Source organism: Lampetra planeri, chromosome 31 (assembly GCF_965212315.1).
Source record: "Lampetra planeri chromosome 31, kcLamPlan1.2.h2, whole genome shotgun sequence".
NCBI classification, from domain to species: Eukaryota; Metazoa; Chordata; class Hyperoartia; order Petromyzontiformes; family Petromyzontidae; genus Lampetra; species Lampetra planeri.
In genome coordinates, this window is record NC_136137.1 from 8,907,847 (window position 1) to 8,930,181 (window position 22,335).

The following is a 22,335-nucleotide window of genomic DNA, read 5'->3' on the forward strand; positions in this document are numbered from 1 at the left end:
GCGACTTAGCTGAAGATGATGGTAAGGGAGGGGACCTACCGAACTACGTGAACAATGGACTTTTGTCTCCTTGCAGATTTTTACAGCGACATCGTTCACAACGAACGTTACACGTCACAAAATCTCAATCGCGAAATGTAAATGCATCCCGTTTGACACGTTGTCCGTTATTGCAATGGCCAATCCATTGCACAACGGCGCATTGATCCCTAACGCGTTGTACAAAACACTGAAATGGCAGGTGCCATTCGTTTCCCAATTAAACTCTCTGGCCGGCTACTCTCCAGCACCCAACAACAATCGTCGCATTTGGTCCTGAGCAGTGAAGCTTCGAGGCACATTCCAATGCCATCCTCATTTACATAAGTCGGGCTTCCCAAGGGTTTTTGTCGAATTTTCTGTGGGGAAAAAAATGCTGGAAGTTTAGAAAGCGTCAAAATTTTGGGGGTAATGTCCTCGGCAAGAGAATTATGTTTTTGTTTTTTGATTAATCCCTCCCTCCAACGGTACCGTTCGGGAAGTACTCATCGAAACGGACTGGACACTTGTGAATTTCATGGATACGGTCTGCATTTTAAACTACAGTAAAACCTTGGATTGCGAGTATAATTCGTGTTTGTAATCCAAAGCACTTGTATATCAGTTGTGATCACGTGACGCTCAGCAGACAAAGCGTACTACTCGTATTGCAAGACCTCGCTCGTTTATCAAATTTATATTTATTTTAAAAAATTGCTCCTCTTGCAAAACACTCGCAGACCAAGTTACTCGCAATCCAAGGTTTTACTGTAAAATGTAAGCAAAATAACCTGACAATACACCTGCTTCCGATCTCTGTTCCTCGACATAAAAATTAAAAGCATTTTTGTTGACACATCCCATCAAATCACAGAGCCCCTTCTGCGAGTGTACACTACCCATCCCATTTGTCTAACACAAGCAAACTGTGGACTTATAAGGGGCCGTCCATAAATGACGTCACGCGATTTTGGACGATTTTTTACCCCCCCCGTCACACGGCCTCACAAAATGTCAGACCCCCCCCCTCAAATATGACGTCACAAAGCTCTGCCCCCCCCTAAAAAATATAAAACATGCTTCAAATCACTTTAAACTATTGCCATTGTAGTGCGTATTTAATGTGGCGCTGCACTCTGATGTTGGAAAAAACATTTATTAAAATGTCTATTTAATCAAGTAGAACGTGTTGTTTATATTTATTTAAAGTTGCGCATTTTGATGTGACGTCACATTTTCAAACCCCCCCCCCTCGTCACAAATGTCTGACCCCACCCCCACCTGGGTGCGTGACGTCATTTATGGACGGCCCCCTAACACAATTATTATTTGTTTCTTTCGGTTAAGTCACGTCTAAATATAAAATAATAAATGAAATTAAATAATAGAATACGACGTTTCGATTGCAACACAAGCAATCATCATCAGGTATAATGAAATAGCGACATAAAATCTAACCAGAAAACTATAGACAGACATATTAGCAGACAGATATCACCAAGATACATAGCGAGAGCAACACAGGTAACAGAGAGGGGTGATCGTCTCTGTGTGGTGGCCTTAAATAGACAGAGGGGGGGCGGAGGCAGAGAGAGGGAGGAGGGTTAGAGAAAAAATTAGCATATCAATGAGTGGTCAACAGACGTGGTGCTGCGAATGCGATGGCACGGCAAGCAAGCCTGAAAATCAGGAGAAGGACACACTAAAATTAAATAACCTAGTAAAATATCGAAATGTAATGTAATACAACACAGAGGGTCGGTCAACACACAATTAACGCATAGCCTGGTTGATTACGTATTTCAAAGATTGCTAAGTTAGAATTTAAGTGTGAACAATCTAAAGAGAGGACACAGGCAGAGAAAACAAGTCGCCAGAGAGAGAGAAAAAAGATAAGCTTAAAACTTCCCCGTAGAAGTGGTTCAATCTTAATTTTAGAACTTTCGTGACTGCAGGAATTATTATTTGTTTCTTTCGGTTAAGTCACGTCTAAATATAAAATAATAAATGAAATTAAATAATAGAATACGACGTTTCGATTGCAACACAAGCAATCATCATCAGGTATAATGAAATAGCGACATAAAATCTAACCAGAAAACTATAGACAGACATATTAGCAGACAGATATCACCAAGATACATAGCGAGAGCAACACAGGTAACAGAGAGGGGTGATCGTCTCTGTGTGGTGGCCTTAAATAGACAGAGGGGGGGCGGAGGCAGAGAGAGGGAGGAGGGTTAGAGAAAAAATTAGCATATCAATGAGTGGTCAACAGACGTGGTGCTGCGAATGCGATGGCACGGCAAGCAAGCCTGAAAATCAGGAGAAGGACACACTCAAATTAAATAACCTAGTAAAATATCGAAATGTATTAGACGTGACTTAACCGAAAGAAACAAATAATAATTCCTGCAGTCACGAAAGTTCTAAAATTAAGATTGAACCACTTCTACGGGGAAGTTTTAAGCTTATCTTTTTTCTCTCTCTCTGGCGACTTGTTTTCTCTGCCTGTGTCCTCTCTTTAGATTGTTCACACTTAAATTCTAACTTAGCAATCTTTGAAATACGTAATCAACCAGGCTATGCGTTAATTGTGTGTTGACCGACCCTCTGTGTTGTATTACATTACATTTCGATATTTTACTAGGTTATTTAATTTTAGTGTGTCCTTCTCCTGATTTTCAGGCTTGCTTGCCGTGCCATCGCATTCGCAGCACCACGTCTGTTGACCACTCATTGATATGCTAATTTTTTCTCTAACCCTCCTCCCTCTCTCTGCCTCCGCCCCCCCTCTGTCTATTTAAGGCCACCACACAGAGACGATCACCCCTCTCTGTTACCTGTGTTGCTCTCGCTATGTATCTTGGTGATATCTGTCTGCTAATATGTCTGTCTATAGTTTTCTGGTTAGATTTTATGTCGCTATTTCATTATACCTGATGATGATTGCTTGTGTTGCAATCGAAACGTCGTATTCTATTATTTAATTTCATTTATTATTTTATATTTAGACGTGACTTAACCGAAAGAAACAAATAATAACCCCTAACACAAATTTCGTGTCTCATCAGCAGTCAGGCCTGCTGAGCCAACAATGCTGACGATCTGCCAGATGTGTATCAGCTAAGCACCCTCTCAAATTAAACCATGGGGTCCCTCCAATTTCGACGAACACATTCCTGCGGAGGGAGCTGGTAGGAACGTTGGGTTGCTCGGTCAATGGCCAGGGTCAACGGCGGCGTGGTGTATTCTGCAAATATGGCCGACTGTGAGGGCGGGCACAATCCGGCATGAGTAGGTTAAACGTTGAGTTTTATAAGGGCACCACGGGGTGACCAGCCCCTCCCCACCCCTCCCACCCAGCCCCACCCCTCCCATTTTTGGATTCACGACGGACAGACGGACACAATAATCCCCTATGGGCTGGTGGAACCAGGAGGTTCCTACCAGTAAAACCTATACGATGCACAACCCAAAGCGCTAGACTCCTTGTCAAATCGAGAGTATTGCTCCTTCACCCACTGAATCGACGTCTCTATCCCCCCCCCCTCCCATGTGCTCTCTGTAGGGTGTCTCGGTGTCTCTGTCCCCGGGTCTCTGTGCCGATTTATTTGTCTTCATGTCTCATTTCGTCTGCCACTACACCGTGCGCCTGTGGTCCCTTTTCTCCGTCTCAGTCCCCACACATCTGTCCCCGTGTCTCTCTACCACTCTGTCCCCGTGTCTCTCTACCACTCGGTCTCCGTGTCTCTCTACCACTCTGCATCTGTCTCCGTGTCTCTCTACCACTGTCTCCGTGTCTCTCTACCACTCTGCATCTGTCTCCGTGTCTCTCTACACCTGTCTCCGTGTCTCTCTACCACTCTGCATCTGTCCCCGTGTCTCTCCACCACTCTGTCTCCGTGTCTCTCTCCCACTCTGTCTCCGTGTCTCTCTACCACTCTGCATCTGTCCCCGTGTCTCTCTACCACTCTACATCTGTCTACATGTCTCTCTACCACTCTGTCTACATGTCTCTCTACCACTCTGCATCTGTCCCCGTGTCTCTCTACCACTCTGTCTCCGTGTCTCTCTACCACTCTGTCTCCGTGTCTCTCTACCACTCTGTCCCCGTGTCTCTCTACCACTCTACATCTGTCTACATGTCTCTCTACCACTCTGTCCCCGTGTCTCTCTACCACTCTGTCCCCGTGTCTCTCTACCACTCTGTCCCCGTGTCTCTCTACCACTCTGTCCCCGTGTCTCTCTACCACTCTACATCTGTCTCCGTGTCTCTCTACCACTCTGTCCCCGTGTCTCTCTACCACTCTGCATCTGTCCCCGTGTCTCTCTACCACTCTGTCCCCGTGTCTCTCTACCACTCTGCATCTGTCTCCGTGTCTCTCTACCACTCTGTCTCCGTGTCTCTCTCCCACTCTGTCCCCGTGTCTCTCTACCACTCTGCATCTGTCCCCGTGTCTCTCTACCACTCTGTCTCCGTGTCTCTCTACCACTGTCTCCGTGTCTCTCTACCACTCTGTACGCCTGTCTCTCTACCACTCTGTCCGTGTCTCTCTACCACTCTGTTCCGTGTCTCTCTACCACTCTGTCCCCGTGTCTCTCTACCACTCTGTCTCCGTGTCTCTACCACTCTGTCTCCGTGTCTCTCTACCACTCTGTCCCCGTGTCTCTCTACCACTCTGTCTCCGTGTCTCTCTACCACTCTGTCTCCGTGTCTCTCTACCACTCTGTCCCCGTGTCTCTCTACCACTCTGTCTCCGTGTCTCTCTACCACTCTGCATCTGTCCCCGTGTCTCTCTACCACTCTGCATCTGTCCCCGTGTCTCTCTACCACTCTGTCTCCGTGTCTCTCTACCACTCTGTCCCCGTGTCTCTCTCCCACTCTGCATCTGTCCCCGTGTCTCTCTACCACTCTGCATCTGTCCCCGTGTCTCTCTACCACTCTGTCTCCGTGTCTCTCTACCACTGTCTCCGTGTCTCTCGACATCAGTCTCCGCCAGCCAGGCCTCTCCCTCATCCCGCCTCTCTCCTAGCGCCCTCCGCCCGCCTCCCCTCGTCATCGTGGGCGGCCTCCCGCCCGCCAGCCCCCTCGGTCCCCCCTCCCTCGAACATCGAAGCGCCCCACCACCAACCCCACACCACCGCTGCTAGCAAGTGATCGGTGCTGCCGGGGTTGCGAGGAGGATGATGAGGAGGAGGTGTACGAGGAGGAGGATGACTCACGGAGAGGACGCCCGTCCGCATGGGGGACTCGGCGCACGCCATGGGGGCCCGGGGTCTCTGTGGCAGACTCGGATCCTTAGGTTTCATCCCCACGTTGGGGGGGTGGAGGTGGGGGTCGGAGGGTGGAGGGGGTGGAGGGGAGGTGGGGGTGGAGGGGAGGTGGGGGGTGGAGGGGGTGGGTGGAGGGGGTGGAGGGGGTGGGTGGAGGGGGTGGAGGTGGGGGGTGGAGGGGGTGGGTGTGGGGTGGAGGGGGTGGTGGAGGGGGTGGAGGTTGGAGGGGGTGGAGGTGGTGGAGGTGGTGGAGGGGGTGGAAGGGGTGGAGGGGGTGGAAGGGGTGGAGGGTGGAGGTTGGAGGGGGTGGAGGTAGGGGGTGGAGGGGGTGGGTGAGGGGTGGAGGGGGTGGAGGGAGTGGGTGGGGGAGGGGGTGAAAGGGGTGGAGAGTGGAGGGGGTGGAGGTGGGGGGTGGAGGGTGGAGGGGGTGGGTGGAAGGGGTGGAGGGTGGGGGGTGCAGACAATGTCGAGCGCAGCCCGAGACAAACATCGACCCAGCGTTGAAGTTCGCCTCCTACCTCCTCATTCACGCAGGCACATCCACAACGAGCCTTTGATAAATTTAACTTAAGACTTTGTTAAGCTTCGGGTGCAACAACCACCGCCTTTTGCAGTCACTGTAGCAAAATATGTGACTGTGGAATGCTGTGGTGTCGCCTGTAGGCCAAGTCGCTCTTTTAAAATAGCTTCTAAGCTCAATGGGTTTTACTCGTGAAATAAACTCAGGATTCTTATTCAACTGCCTCCCTTCATCAAATCTCCAGGCTCCAACGTCTTGTACGAACACGTTTACCTTTCAGTCACGAAAGCTTCAAATCTAGAACGTTTATTCAGATTATGTACGATTAATACACAACCCAACTTGTTGTGGAGAACGTAAAAGAGAGACACTCATCATGTTTTAGTGGTGTGTTTTCACTTAAAGAGACAATTACCTCTCTTTTGATGAGATCGTAATGTTGTTATGATGTCAAGCCACCCTATTAAATTCCTGGGTATGGGAATGTTCAGGAGCCAATGTCGAGGTTTGCTAACAACGAGAGAGGGCTTAAGGAGACAGTTCGTGTAGTATTGCCATAAGCCTGGGAATCACGAAAATATGAAAACTTGCGTCGTCTGTGTTTTAAAGCTGCTTCGTAGTTATACAGTTCCCAGTGGGAAGCCCATTTAGAGTCGAATTGCAATGGCACAATGTTTCCATTAAACTACAACTTGGCTGAAACCAGAAACCAATATGGATCAATGCACGTATTGTTGGTCTGTAATTATTGGAGACTGAGTTTACAAAGGAGTGAGATGTATCAAGACTGAACTGTAGCACCCAGGCTTCTTCTTCCGAATTGCTGATGTAGATGCAGAGCGTTCAACTACGATTTCACATTCAGGTGGTCAAGCCAGATAGCCGCATCAGGAGCAGCAGAGTGTATTGCTGTAATGTCTCCTTAGAATATGTGGATAGGGCATTGCGTCGTTATACGTCTGTCATGGATGACCTCAGTCGCACACTGGAGAGTTTTTAATTTTACATTTGCGCATCCGCATCTGCCATCGTTTGTGCGGATGCAGTTCAGTGTGGACCACGAGCTTCGTGAAAGATTAAACCAAGAGATCTTCAGCGTTGGGTCTTTCACAAGGTGTTTGTGAGCTCTTTCGAACTCCATTTAGCTCTCCAAGCATCATCGGGCTGGAACTGACATCGTTGAAGGTTAAGTGCATGGGTCCAAAAGGGCTTGCGTGACTTCAAGCGATGAGGGGCGTTATTGAGGTCCCAAGGCAACCGTTTTCCTCAATTCGCAGGACTTCCTAGAGGGTTGTAGCATTGTGGTAGATGGGTGGAAAGATGTGACAGCACAGGGCCTTGGTATTGGGGTCGACTTGAGGGTTCTAGTGATACATCGCATTTCAGTGTTCATCAACAAGTCGAGTAGGACTACTTCTGGTCCACTGGTCCAGAATATTCGGCTACAGAGTACACAAGGACCATAGTTTATGCCTGTTGTTGCCTGTTGCACTAGTGCTGTTTCCCAGCTTGTGCTGGTCAGTTTCTGGACCAGGTTGGCTCTTGTTTTGGTCTTGGGGCTACCTTATTCAGGTTTTCATGGAAGGTTAGCATAGTCCAGCTTCACTTCGAGATAAGTTGGAGTGGGGTCATGTCACAGTGTTGCTGCAGGTCACTTTCAATGTGCTTGGTGCTCCTATCACACTGGTCTACATTTTTCTAGACGTCTGCTTCAGTGATGAAATGTGCTGTTTATTATGGATTTTGATGTATTGAATTGTCAAGATTAAATGTAGTGACTGATGTTTTGTGGGGAATTTGGGTTGAACCTCCATTTCCAGAAATATTCCCCTATGGTGTTTAGGTCTTGGTTCAGATTGGATCCGATTGTGACTGGCTGTGATGCTACGGAAAGATCATCCAAATATATATAAATTTGCATTACCCGGTTGGCAGGTATTTCGCTTGTCTAGACATTGAAGAGCATTTGCGCGAGTACTGAACCTTGCGGCAATCCAATGGGTGAGCTGGCTTTGTCACCCACGTAGGCAGTCACCTACTGCTTAGCATCGTCGATATCAGGCGTATTGTTTTTAGGAAAGGAATGGTTCTTGTGAGCTTCAACATCAAGCCCTTAATGAAGACTGTTGGAGGCCAATGACAAGCCCACAAAGGCTCCACCAGTTTTGGATTTCTTATGGAATCCGCCCTCAATGGTCATCCCAAGGGCCAAAACTTGATCGGAGATGCTGCATTGAGGCCAGAATCACGCTTGTTCTTCAATGATCACGGACTTGACAAGAGGGCGGCTGATTCTTTAAAAAATGCTTTCCAGGAGTTTCTAGGTCATGATGGGCAAATTCCGGCACGTGTGTTAAAGGTTACCTGCTCCTGGTATTGCGGACCCACTAAGGGTCGAAAAGCCACCACCGTCTGCCGCGGTCGCCATGGCTGGGCCATCCTCACCTCCCCCTGGCTGTGATGGGGGGGGTGTTGCCACCACCGGGGGGTTACCCAGTGTTTACACAGTAAAACACGAGACAGGCCTTCACTCTCTAAACGATGTGCTTTGAAACGTAATACTTTAATGGGTGACGGCCAAGGTTTGCCACGTGCTATAGTCGTAGGGCTGCCAAGTGGCTGAGGCGGTAGTCTTTGAGCGTTTCCCCTTTTCTTCATGGGTTTCGTCAGAGTTCTCAGATTTTCAACAACATGAAGCCATCCATTCCTGGACTTTTCAAAACATCCCAATACAGAACCCTTCTGAAAAGCCGTGAGACTTAACGAGGCTTACTTGGATAAATACGTGGCATTATTTTTATCGTGTCGCATTGACGAGCAGTTGTTTTTATGTATTTTAACCGACAGGTAGTATCTTCTTGGTTCTTTCGGTAAAGTCACGTAGAAACAAAATAATAAAATAATAAAAATAAAACATAATAAAATAATTCTCACGACGTTTCGGCCACAACGCCAGCAGCCGTCTTCAGGTGGAGAACAAGTCTGTCGAGAAGGTCAGAGTCTGAATGGCATGCCCCAGGCTTGGAGCGACTATTTATGCTGGGATGGAGGGGCGAAGAGCGTCTTGACAAAATAATTTGCATATCAAGAGAAATTTAGCATATTTATGGGAAATGCAGATATGCGATTAGTACTACTTGTGAAATGCGTAGGTTTGGCGAGGGGTTTAAAGTCATTATGCCCATGCATTATGCAGGATTAGCAGTATCAAAGGGAGACGGCTGCTTGCGTTGTGGCCGAAACGTCGTGAGAATTATTTTATTGGTTTATTTTTATTATTTTCCTTTTACGTGACTTTACCGAAAGAACCAAGAAGATGAATCCCTGTAGTCACGAAAGCTTTAAATCGGGACAGGTAGTAGATAAATATTTGGTGCATCTGTAATCAGATGCTTCATAAATTTCTCTAGAGACTATCCTAATTAAATACGGGCATTAAAATGTGTTTGTACATCCTACAGCAAGAGAAATGCCACAAAAGCATTACAATAACTTTGCAGCCAAACTTAACAAGTACAGCACCAAGGTGTGAAAAACACTTTATTACAAGAGGGGGTAAACAATACCTCCACGAGACAAGGGACGGGACTTTCCCCCGTGGGCACAATACTGTCAAACCATCATTGACGGGGCCTGCCTTGAGCATCTGGCAACAAGAGTTTATCCACAGCTGGGGCAAAATTCATACAGTACATTAAAACAATTCCCACAAATAACCCTGTAAATTTTAAGATAACCCAACAAAAGCATAATTTCGAATATATAAATCACAAAGTGATGCAGGACTGTTAAGGGTACCCACGGTTTTAAAAAGGGAAATAACATTTGTTTTTCACTAGTTACCCCTACCAATGATATTTCACAAATGTTATTAAAGAACACACCCATCACACAACAAGATACATTATTGCAGTTGAGATATTTTTATGCAGAATTTAAACGTCTCTAAACTTGGGTTATCTGGGTGAAAATGTAGTCTTTTTCAAATGTCAATCCATATATAGTACCATATCAGGGCACCGTAGATTTTGCCTTGGAATTCAGCGAGCCACCCGTGGTAATACATCTTTCTCAATCTTAGTGGTTGATGGGCGCAGCCTGATAACCAATGGCTGCACAAATAATCCTCTGTTAAGTAGAGTGTTTACTTAATTAAGATTTTCTCCAGCTTTGAAGACTTAAAATATGGTTTGCCATGTAACAAATGCCAATATAGCAGGGCATACGAGACTTGCACCACCTTGTGTTGTAGTCCCGTGTTGGCCGAGATCACAATGATTCGGCCAGCGAGCTGCAGCTTTAGTTTCCCCAGACATGTTCTACATGACTGGGTACTCTTGCAGGGGACACAAGAATGTAGCTAGCTACATTTGGAGCTCTGTGTAAAAGTCACATGTAGAAGCATTTGCTGATAAGAGACAATTAAAGAGCTTTGAGAAATATAAGTTCTCTATTTTTTTCATATTCCACGTGGAAATGGCATGATAGTCATTACTACATTTGAATATAATGGGAAGACCAAAGGAAGGAAAACAAAAAACAAGCAATTCAGTCCATTCAACTACTTTTAGTATAAAGTTCAAGGGCTTCTTATCTTCCTTTATATTAATGTGTGCCTTCCATAGCACTAGCATCAACTACAAGTGACTCAAATATTTTTCTAAGTCATTTCCCAATGCCAGCAGATCTGTAGCTTTAGTAATGGAACCTAAGCACTTCCACACAACTTGCAGAAAATCTACTCAAACTCATTCAGCACAGGTGCATTTGGGTAGAAAAAAAGTTTAGAAAAATTAGGCACACGGAATCCATAAATTTAAGTACTGTATTTTATACCAAGTTGCTCAATTTGTTGACGTTGATGCGTTAGTTACAGCAATATATAATTTTACATTTTGCCACTTAGGCCTTAAACGGGTGACATGTGAAAACTAGCACAATGGCATTTACTGTTAATATTTTAAGAGGGTTGACCAAACTTTGGTTTCTATTGTTTTACTAAATGTTAATCAGCTGCCAGAGAATTATGCGCACAATGGTACTTGTGACACAGCACATGTGCATAAGGCATTAATAAGAGTAGCAAGATTTTAGGATTGTATATTTTTGTCAGAATGTTGACATGTTTTAACACCCCTTTGTAGCAATCCTTTATGGATTTAATTGACAAGTTGAAATGCAATCCTTTTATTTGAGGAAAAATTCTCAACCTATACATAAATTATAAATACAGCGCGAGACATTTCAAAAAGTGGCAAACTCATTTTTAAGGATTAATATCCCTGAAGTCCGTTGTATACATTTTGAGCTGATTCTTGTTTCAGAAGCTCTTTCAAACCTGCACGACACAAATAATCTCATTAAGAACACAATAAAAAATTAAAATACAAATTTTGGAGCAAGGCCAGGCTCAACAAAAACCTCAAATATCAAAATGTGATCAAGTCACCAATGCTAGCCACACCTCACCAATGCTTTCTACTCTCTGCCGGATCTCACAGATGCTGCACAGTAGTAACACGATCTTCCCTCCACAATGTACCCTATCAGTCTACCACTCTCTACCCTGAGGTCTTCCCCCTCCAATGCGTCTCTTGCCAATTGGCCCTACCCGGTCCTGCACAACGTCTCACCCAGCGCAGCTATATTTTGTCTCGATGTATCTACACAACACTCACCTGCCACGTTATCTTCCGGACTTTTGCATTGCTTCAACCTGTATTGCCATGACATTCCTAGCATCCATCTCACACACCTGTACTCAAATGCCAACAACTTATTTTCGATCTGCTGACTTACAAGTCCAGTTCTCTGATCCATACAGTAATAGATATCACTCCTGTCTCAAATACCCTCTTGTTTACACACAAAACGAAAAGTGAAGACCATTTAGTGGCTTACCATCTTTCTGCTGGAGGGTGAGCTCCCCCTTTGGGAAGTCGACATCGAAAGTTATGATTAGTGAACCACGATTGTGGTTGTTGTCAAAGTTAGGCAGCCCTTCTTCCTTCTTCCTTATCCGGGCACCAGGCCACGTCACTTTGTCTCGGACGATCTTTACCTGCAACACAAAAGAGATTCCCTTACAGCACACTTTCTAATTAGCATTCAACATTGGTGTCATGTTTTCCATTACTAATTATTTATAACATTGCCGTCATGTGCATTTTTCCCATTAACCGAGGCATAGTAATTGTATTGCTCTTGTGCACACTTTTAATAAAACCAAACAGTACATTCACTATCAGCAATGCAGTAAGACAGAAAATTGCTTTCCAGAAAAAATAACTCCACCAAACTGAACAGCAGGCAGACTTCATAATGTGCAATGCAACATAAACGTTCGTTTATTTTAAACAAACGATTGTACATATGACAGTTTTGAAATGTGACCACGAAGTAATTACCTTATGTCCATCCAGATGAATGATATCCATCTCAAACCCAACAAGTGCATCCACTAATGAGATGGTGATGTTTGTGTAGAGGTCATCTCCTCGCCTCTCAAAGACTGGGTGCCTGACACAGAAGGCAAGAAACACGCCAGCGATAGGGAAGGGCCAATTAACTAAAACACAAGCTTCCTATGTATTTGTTTACAAAGTGTCTGGGCACAGGCCCAAATGTATATATCTATGTGTGTGTTGAACTTCTTTTACACTGTACACAGCCCACAATTGCTAAACGGAGGTGCAGGGGAAGGACGACAAAGGGCCAATGCTAAGCAGCCATCATTAAACACGACAGTTAAAGTTGTAACGACAAAAAGTTGCAAGTTCCTTGACTTGAGCAAGGTTATAAGAGCTTTGGAAGAGAGACAAAAAGCGCAAATTCCAAAGTGTAGCAGCAAGAAGCACAAAGAACGGTGCTGTGACCTGCAGTGTAGCGACTGAACAAGGTGCTGATGAGATTGACCAGTCTCTGTTAGAACGAGTCCTCAACATTGACTCAATAAGTAACAGTAACTATGTTAATAGCCGGCGAGCAGGTGACTGGAGCCAATTCAGTGAGTGCTAGATCAAATAATGTTTTTTACATTTAATGCTACCAAGTGCAGTGAGGTAAGAACTAGATGCTGCATCCGAGATGTGACAACAGTAAAAAACTCTTACAAATTTAAGGTAAAAAGGTTATTTGGCTTAATTAATGCCACTGCCAATGCAGTTCCTTGGTTTTCACTTTAATTGCAACAACAGCGATCGAGGCGTGCGCGTTGATAACCTACTTGAGAACTTTTATTCTGAAGCGGAGGTCTCCGGGCTCTCCGTCAATGTGAGGTTCACCTAGGGTAAAGGGATTTTAAAAAAAAAGTACCTTAACAATTATGTCTCTGTCAAAAACATTTCAACACAGAATATTAAACTATATATGAAAAAAAAAAAATTTGGAATAATTTGCAAAGAGACAATCATGCACATTTTTTAATGCAATGAAATCTAAACAGGCAGACTTTGTGATAAAAAAAATTGCAGTGCAGCCTTCTCTCACCTTCTCCCAGAAATGGGTATTCCATGCCATCCCGAACACCAGGCTCTATCTCCACCTCCAGAGTTCTCTCTTCATTGACCAGCCTGCAGAACGTCGACAGCACAGTTGGTCCAAGCAGCAGTTTTCCCCACGTTGAGATACACAACTCATATGAGAGTTATCATGCAGAAAATACATTAATACTGTGGCAGCTACGAATGTATCCCAGTTGTATTGTGTCGGGTTGTGGTGGGTGCAAATTACTAATCCTATTAACATATCGTAATAAAGTTATGGGGTGTATAGCTTAGAACTTTATGCAATCGTGGTATCATCATTTCAAAAACACGGTGCCGTTTCCCAGTCAGCACCTACTCTAAATTAACAATTAAAGTTTTGCACTGAAAGGTGACCCTAAGTTTCGTGACTACCGACTGCTACCTGATTGTGCAACATGTATAAAAAACGCCATTCGGATTGCATTTACCACAATTAATGATGACCACATAATTCTGCCATTTACACAGAAAATGTAACGGATTTTATTTTACCACTCAGTTTCAGTTTAATTTATTAGGATTTACCCTGTGAGCCATTCGGCTCTTGATTTGGGTTCAACCGCAACAAACAATAAAATTACAAGATACACCTGAAATTCATTGTACAGAAATCTGAACATCACATTACGTAAACAATAAAATCCTACAGAAAAAGCACAACCCGTCCATGCTACGTACAGAAAGTGCAAAAAATTCAATTTCGATGTTTGATCCCAATAACAATCATAATACAATACAGATAACAAGTAAACCCGTAAAAACAAAGTTTTTCACTATAAATCATTTATATGCGTGGCGGCTAGAGTTTTCTCGTCCTCTGGCTTGAGATGGCTGCCACCTATGGGTCAGATGATTGTCTGCCAGTATTAAGCAATTGGTAATTAAATATTTAATTTGTTTTCCCTAAACAGTGTAAAATTTTGGGAATTTTTTTTCACGAACATTAATTGTCTCGCACAACGAGTCTGTGTGGAAAATGTCAGCTCGATTGGATCACGGGAAGTGGGTTAAAAAACGACCGAAAGATTTGCACGGTCGTAAACAAGCAAGCAAGCACGCAAGCAAGCACGCAAGCAAGCAAGCAAGCGAGCGAACTTAATATAAAGGATTTAAAAAAATGTAAGTATAAATCTATACTAAATAAAAAAAATCGGGCCAAACCAAGCCCCTCTAAAACTTACTAAAACAATGCTATATAAACAACGTAACAGTTTTCCCAAGTGAAAATTCCATCGCTTACTTGACATTCGGGCACTCATCACAGACAGTCTCCTGCGTCATCTGGAAGCGCCCAGGTCCCAGCTGCGTCGTCCGCATCTCCTGACGGCAGTTACACCGCCGTTTCCCCGAAGTCTGTTTTGCCACCGGCTTGTTCCTTACAACCTTTTAGGAGGAAATATAATCATAACAAAAAAAATTGCAATGGAAAAAAAACAGTCCTGAACATCTATAAACTTAATTTGGGTACAATAGAAAACGATTACTGCAACAATCTTTATTGACCTCATACAACCAACAAAGACGTAATCTTAGCAGACATTAAATTTTGAGCAGAGTTGCGCTACTTGGTGAGGTGACCATAAAGATTTCAGGAACCCCACAGCAATGTCAAGTCTGTAAGATGAATAGTCCTCTCTGGAGTCGGACTCGATTACAACGAGTATTACTAAGCATTACAATGCTGCAGGAGTTTAAACGGACGTCGAGTTCAAATTGCACACAACCTTGCCATTGCACCTGGCCTTTGTCGATCTCACCTCAACAAAGTTTCCTGAATAAACTTCTTCAAGGGTGACTTCAAGCTCCATGACAACATCACTTCCTCGGGGGATGTTACGGTCTTGCTGTCTGCTTCCTCCCCCAAAGAATTCAAATCCAAAATCGCCAAAAAAGCTACAGACAAGAAATACAACAAAAGGAGCTAAAACACAGTAATGGTCAAACTGTAAAATATGAGGATATTATAAGATCAAAAAAAAATCCCGAAAAATCTACAAGTAGCATGCAATGTATTAATGCAACAATTTCATGTTTAGAGCTCTCAAGAAAGGTGAAACTTATACAATCACATGTTGGCAGTGAGCCTATAGGGTAACCGCTACCATGGTACCAAGTGCTGCTGATTGTATTGACCACAGAGGGACCAATGGCCGGGTAAACCCCCACCTGTCACATTCCCACCGATATTTGCATGCTCTAACTATATACTCTAGAGGGTAGTATTTGGTCTACTCTTCTACACTGAACATATGTATTGGAAGAGATGGGTGTACCCACACGTTACCCCAACACACACACAGCCTACTGATCATCTAACTGTGGTTTACCCATTTATTTTGTTGGGTGAACAGAGGTGGGGGAAGATTTAGCGAATTTGCACCATCGCTTCAACCACTTCACGGGAAGATGGAATGGATTGCAGGTCCAGTGTGCTGATCAATACACCACAGAAGCTCATGTTGCATGTGTGTGTGTTTTTTAATAGCCCCAATTAAAACAGCCAGAATTACTCAAAACAGTGTCAGATGATGAAAGTCTAGTGAGAGAGATTAAACATGTTAAAGAAGCACTAAGACAGAAAGGCTACAATAATGCTCAAATTAACAGAGCACTAAATGCCAAATCACGATCGCAAAGCAACACTGCTGAAAGCGATCAGATTATTAAAACAATAAAAATACCATTTATCTCAGGAGTAACTGACAAATTAGCCCGTGTTTTGCAAAAGCAAAACATTACAGTAAGATTTGGTACAGTACACAAAATTCAACAACTAGTAACGTGCACTAAAGACGAATTACCTAAATTATCAACAGAAGGTGTATATCGGATTAATTGTGTATGTGGCAGATGCTATATTGGACAGACAGGGCGTAACGTTAGTGTAAGACTAAAAGAACACCAGAGAAATATTAAACTATCGCAAACACAACTGTCGGCAGTGGCAGAACATGCTTGCCAACAGGGACACTCAATTGATTTTGACAACGTTGAAGTGTTGTGTAAAACTAGTTACTACTGGCAAAGACTAATTAGAGAATCCATTGAGATTGAGAGAAACAGAAATAACTTTAATCGCTCAGACAGCTACAGGCTTAGTGCGGCCTGGAAGCGTATTATTAAATAAGATGCATTACAATTCCTTATAAGGGAAACAAGCAATAACTGATTATTAATGTAGCATAATCACAATAGAACACATTCCAAATGATTACTAATCTACAACTCGCATCGTAACAATAGCCTTATTACTAATCAAGTATATAATTACAATAACCCCCCCCTCAAATCTTTGCACCTGATGAGTTAATGAGTTAATGATGACGTCACCCTGCTGCTGCTCTATATAAGAACGGGAGACACAGCAGAGCCTCACCATTCTGGCGAATTGCCCGATGATGGTGGATGCAATTACCAGCGAAACGTCGTACTCAAATTGTAAATGTTGTGGTTTCACGCTTCAACACACCGGTGGGCTAAAGCAGTGAAATATTTGTCTTTTGTCAACGTGACACTTTTTTACTGATTGGCCGTGTCGGGTGGTGGAGGGTTATGACACATTTATAAATAACGCGATCTAAACCCAAAAATCGTTGATTATGAACAATATTGGTCGCGAAAGCCTACGTGTTAAACAGAATTACTCAAGATGCTCAATTGGTCTGTCTGGCACAGATAGGCAAGGCAGTATCCTCTCTGCGAATAGGGGCAGTTTTACCATGAGTCTCAAGACAGTTGCCCAGTGCTAAATCAGACTGAATATTTATTTATACTGAAGGAATCCGATGAGCTTTCACGCTCTTTTTCACAGATGTCCAGTTGGGGTGGGTAAGAAATTTACAACAATACAAATTGTCACAACAACACATACATATTAAAATCGTTAATAGTTTTCACGAGATCAAAAGGATGCAAAAAGGCAGTGTGTATGCAGTGGCCTGTAATTGCAAAATGACTGCAATCATAGGCGACATATTGTGTTGGCTACGTACTGTGCGGAAGAAGTTCAACAAACATATGTGTACATTAATCTAAATACCTCAAGTTCTCTGACATTCAGCCAACACAATTTATCGCACTGTCCTTTGTCGACAGTTTTCTCAGCTCTTACACAACGGGAACATACATAACGAATGCACAAACTCCACTGGCTTAAACTGAAAAGTTATATTTCAATAGGTTATAATCTCCACACTTCTGCGATTGCCCCAAAACGCTCCAGGTAAACGTACTGTGAGAAAGCATCGGCATGGGAGCCATGGCCACCTTCCTTGACCCCTTCCTCTCCGTGAAGATTGTACGTTTTCCGCTTTTCTTCATTCGACAGCACCTGCAGCAGCAACATGCGTGCCAAGTGCGCACCTTTAGTCTCAAGTTCGTTTCTAATTAACCACCAGGTGAGGATTCAAGCGACCAGGAGTCTCATTCGCATCAGTGATCTGAGTCAACAAAAAGACTAAATAAGACGATAAAAGCAGTATAACAATGAAGCGCAGCGGCATGAGCTGGGTCGCGTGCAGCTGGGTTGTGTAGAGAGAATACACAGTTGTAGGAGTTGGGTTATGTGACGCGGAGTTGTGTTCAACTGGGTTGTGTAGTGAGAACACAGTAGTATGAGCTGGGTTGTGTGTATCTGGGTTGTGTAGCGAGGGCACACGATAGTATAGGCTGGGTTGTCTGTAGATGGGTTGTGTATAGAGAGCACACAATAGTATAAGCCGGCTCCTGTGCGGCTGGGTTTGTGTAGTGGTGACACAATTTCCCGCACCTCCGTTTCACACGGTTGGCTTCGCACAATGGGGAAGGATGTTCAACATTCATATATACAATGAGATAAGCTGGGTTGTATAGAAATATTACAATAGGTTTTTCTCTTTTTTCTAGAAATATTTACACAGTGGGATAAGCTGGCTTGTGTGGAGAGTACACAGTGGTATGAGCTGGCTTGTGTAGAGAGAGTTGAGCTGGCTTATGTAGCGAGAGTTACACAGTGGTATGAGCTGGCTTGTGCAATGACAGTTACACAGTGGTATTAGCTGGGTTGTGAGTATATGTGGCTTGTGTCGAGAAAGTTAGTGGTATGAGCTGGGTTGTGTATAGAGAGTTACAGTGGTATGAGCGCTCGGCTTGTGTGTATTTGGTCTGTGTAGAGAGAGAGTTACACAGTGGTATGAGCTGGGTTGTGTGTATCTGAATTGTGTGTAGGTCCCTTGTGTGTATCTGGGTTGTGTGTATCTGGGTTGTGTGTATCTGAATTGTGTGTAGATCCCTTGTGTGTATTTGGGTTGTGTGTATTTGGGTTGTGTGTATCTGGGTTGTGTGTATCTGGGTTGTGTGTATCTGGGTTGTGCAGTCAGTCAGTAGCGTGTGAGGGGCGTGGCTGTGTGCTTCACAACAACGGCCAATGACACCGACAGTTCTCGTGACGTCGCTCCAGCCAATCCGGTGCGGCCAGCGCCACGTGTGAGTGCGGAAATCGCGTGACGCGGGGACACGGGCAGCCAATCCAGGGTAGCCAGCACACCGGCAAAACTCACTGTACGACAACATGCACTTGGGGGTAGTGTCAGCCGCGGTCTTTCCCACACCACGGGGCCTGTGTTAACGTCACCCAAGCCTGTAGCCACATCACCACACACCCTGTGCCTACACCACATAGCCTGCGTTAATAACACAGCCTGTGCCTACACCATATGTCTGCGTTAATAACACAGCCTGTACACACACACATCACAACAACAGTCTGTATCTAAACCACACAGCCTGTACCTACACCATATGCCTGTGTTAATAACACAGCATGTACACACATCACAACAAGTCTGTGCCTAAACCACACAGCCTGAACCCACACCATCCATATGCCTGTGTTAATAACACACAGCCTGTACATACATCACAACAAGTCTGTGCCTACACCACACAGCCTGAACCCACACCATATGCCTGTGTTAATAACACAGCCTGTACCTAGACTACAAGCCTTTGTTAATAACAGCTTGTACACATGACAACAGCCTTTAACTACACCACAAGGCTGTGTGTGTAATAACACGAGCTGGTGTAAGTAGAGGCTATGTTAACAGCTCAGGTTTGTCGTCATTTACGTGCCCTGCTCAAATCGACATTTAGGCAGTGCTCAACACCTGATTCCAGCCCTCAGCTAAATGCTGGAAATTACAAATTCCTATGGCAGGAGCAAGCCAGACCGCATCACTACGATTGAACTTCCCCACGAACAGGTACTGCCCTCGTTTGATCAACTCCGGAGAAAGGGCCGATGGGGTTGAGTCAACCCCGCAACCAATGATCTGAACTCGCCCTCTTCAGATTGCGAGCCGCTCGCTCGGACCGCTGCTCTCCCCCCACGTGTCCGGACAAAGACGTCCATCCACCTTGAACCACCACGAGTGTGTGGACCAGGCCTTCTTCCCCTGCCGACCACGACCCTCCCCCCCCCGAACAACCCCCGCGCAATTGACCACGAAACCCCGCGTTGGGTCCCCCCCCCCGCAAGCCGATCAGTCACCGACACGGAACTTGGCAACGACCACGCACCTCGTAGGCAGCGCCCAGGTCCTGGAACTTGTCGGCTGCCTGGGGGTCGTCGGGGTTCTTGTCGGGGTGCAGCTGCATGGCGAGTTTCCTGTAGGCCTTCTTGATCTCCTGCGTGGTGGCTGAGCGAGACACCCCCAGGATCTTATAGAAGTCGCGTCTGCCGAGGGGGAAGGGACGACACTCACTGACGAAGGGCACAAGCAGCGGCAGCATCTCGCTTACTCGCAAAGAGGACGCGAACACCCCCCCACCACCACCACGCCAAACTCACTCTGCCAGCGCCTGGGCGCACAGGTGCAGAGCCAGCAGCAGCAGGGCCCACGGCGGCTGTAGCTTCATTGTCGCGCTCGCGGTAGGCTGTACTCGCCGCCGCCGCCGCTGCTGCTGTTGAATGGGCCTCTCTGATGTGCGGGATGCGGCTGCTGCTGCTGCCCGGGACTCCACGAGTTCGCCACTCGCAGCAGCAGCGACTGCTGCTTCCTCCTCGCGGCTCTCTGCGTGTGACGTCACCGCGTAAGGCTTGCGCGTGACGTCATCACGCACCCCCTGCGCGCGACGTCATCACGTAACCCCCTGCGCGTGGCGTCATCACGTAACCCCCTGCGCGCGGCGTCATCACGTAAGCCCTTGCGCGCGTGACGTCATCACGTAACCTCTTCCGCGCGACGTCACCGCTTATCTCCTGTGCGTGACGTCACCACGTAACCCCTAGCGCGTGACGTCATCACTTAACCCCATGCGCGTGGCGTCATCACGCAACCCATACGCGTGGCGTCACACGTAAACCCCCTGCGCGTGACGTCACCACAACCCCCTGCGCGTGACGTCACCACTTAACCCCCTGTGCGTGACGTCATCACGCACCCCATGTGCGTGGCGTCATCACGTGCACCCCTGCGCGTGACGTCTCTCCGCTCGTGGCGTCTCGCGCACTCGCACGCCACGTGCGGAGAGAGGGAGGGGCCCACGTGGGTGGAGGAGTACGCCGCATGGCCCTGACAAATATCAATTTCCCTGCACAAGAATACGGGGTAAACCGTATGGGTTGACAGGTACGAGCGTCTGTGGTCACAGCGCGACCAGAGCCAACAACAAAACCCGTGGCCGCATCTCCGTCTCACTACGCGATGCCGCCGCAGGGAAGTGAAACCGCGGGTTGGCGGTATCGTGCCACCGTATTGGTCACGTTGCGTAGAACTTCGGTGCCACAGGCGAGGCTATGGCAACAGTGACACTGTCCCACACGGACACCGTGGAAAGTGGAAACAGCGCTATAGCAGAGTTAACAGAGAGAGAAATGTTTTTATTCATCTGTTTCACAGATGTCCCATCGGGGCGGGTGAGAAAGTTACAACAGACAATACAAACGATAGTATAAACATTAGAAAGGTAAGCAAATCGCTAAAAATGTATTCATAAAATAGATAAAGTATCCAAGTTCAAATCGCATAAGTACACCAATTCTCAAAGTTGGGTAAGGCAGCAAAGCAACAGCAAAAATAGTCCCAGTAGTCCCAGACCACACCAAGGCGACACGCAGTCCCTCAATAAAAGCCCTGTTCACTCTTCACCAGCGACATCCTCCCGTAAGTTCACATATGTGGACGACATTGCACGTGGCAACCCAAGCCCGGACAATAGTGGACACTGGAAAAGTTCTCGAAAAAGATCTCAAGACCTTAGAAGCATACTATGAGACCTCCTTTACCAGTGGCAAAATATAGTAATAGGTTTTTACCCTTTCAACTGGTACAAAAACTGACACCTTTATACAAGCATCATGTTTGCAATAACCACAACACAAGCAGACAAAATGCAAACAAAAAGAAACAACTCTGATAATGATATGCACTGTCCATTATCAGAGTTGTTTATTTTTGTTTGCATTTTGACTGCTTGTGTTGTGGTTATTGCAAACATGATCCCTTGTATAAAGGTGTCAGTTTGTGTACCAGTTGAAAGGGTAAAAACCTATTACTATTAGAAGCATACTTTACAAATTGATGCCTCGAGCCAAACACTTACAAGAGCGTCGCATCTGTCTTCCACCTGAACAACAGGCAAGCCACGAAAACATTAGATGTCAACACCACTAACACACGACCACCACCCTCGGTATCTCGGAAGTTACCCTAGACCGGGCGCTCAACTGCTGGCACCACCTTAAACAAGACAAAATTAAGACAAAAGCCTCCGTGAACATTATCCAGAGACTTGCGGGAACGTGGGGAAGCGACTCCCGTACGTTTAAGATATTGACACAGGCCCTTGTCCACTCCACAGCGGAGTACTGGGCCCCAACGTGGAGTGGCCAGCCCTCAGCCAAACCTTGTCGATGTCAAAATCAACAGCTCACTTCGTATCATCGGCGGCACCCTGAAGTCCACTGCCATGGCTTCCTGCGCCGGAGAACATCGCTGCAACCAACATGCGACG

General features: G+C 45.6%; 2 protein-coding genes across 3 annotated transcripts in view; both read right to left on the bottom strand.

The window, feature by feature from the left end:
• ARMC8 (armadillo repeat containing 8) overlaps positions 1 to 5,359 on the bottom strand; it is a 31,788-nt gene extending 26,429 nt beyond the window's left edge. For both annotated transcript variants that reach the window (XM_078609218.1, XM_078609219.1), the window contains exon 1: positions 5,245 to 5,359. In XM_078609218.1, coding sequence (XP_078465344.1) covers positions 5,245 to 5,331 — 87 coding nt within the window. In that variant the 5' untranslated portion in view covers positions 5,332 to 5,359. The remainder of the gene's footprint in view (positions 1 to 5,244) is intronic.
• Positions 5,360 to 9,338: 3,979 nt separating this feature from the next.
• On the bottom strand, positions 9,339 to 20,427 carry DNAJB11 (DnaJ heat shock protein family (Hsp40) member B11). Its single transcript, XM_078609220.1, has 10 exons — positions 20,171 to 20,427; positions 19,900 to 20,056; positions 17,574 to 17,671; positions 15,099 to 15,234; positions 14,582 to 14,724; positions 13,304 to 13,386; positions 13,041 to 13,098; positions 12,223 to 12,334; positions 11,717 to 11,876; positions 9,339 to 11,153 (listed from the first exon to the last, which is right to left on the bottom strand). Exons 1-10 carry the CDS (start codon positions 20,236 to 20,238, stop codon positions 11,089 to 11,091), a joined length of 1,080 nt encoding a protein of 359 aa, XP_078465346.1. The 5' UTR covers positions 20,239 to 20,427; the 3' UTR covers positions 9,339 to 11,088.
• Positions 20,428 to 22,335: the final 1,908 nt, after the last annotated feature.

What these genes read in the sequence shown, in the direction of transcription:
- DNAJB11 (XM_078609220.1), bottom strand. Translation starts at nt 20,238, where the DNA reads ATGAAGCTACAGCCGCCGTGGGCCCTGCTGCTGCTGGCTCTGCACCTG. An exon ending in GATGAGTGCCCGAATGTCAA is followed by an intron (nt 13,387 to 14,581) that starts GTAAGCGATGGA and finishes GACGTTCTGCAG; the next exon opens with GCTGGTCAATGAAGAGAGAA. An exon ending in ATACCCATTTCTGGGAGAAG is followed by an intron (nt 13,099 to 13,303) that starts GTGAGAGAAGGC and finishes CCTTTACCCTAG; the next exon opens with GTGAACCTCACATTGACGGA.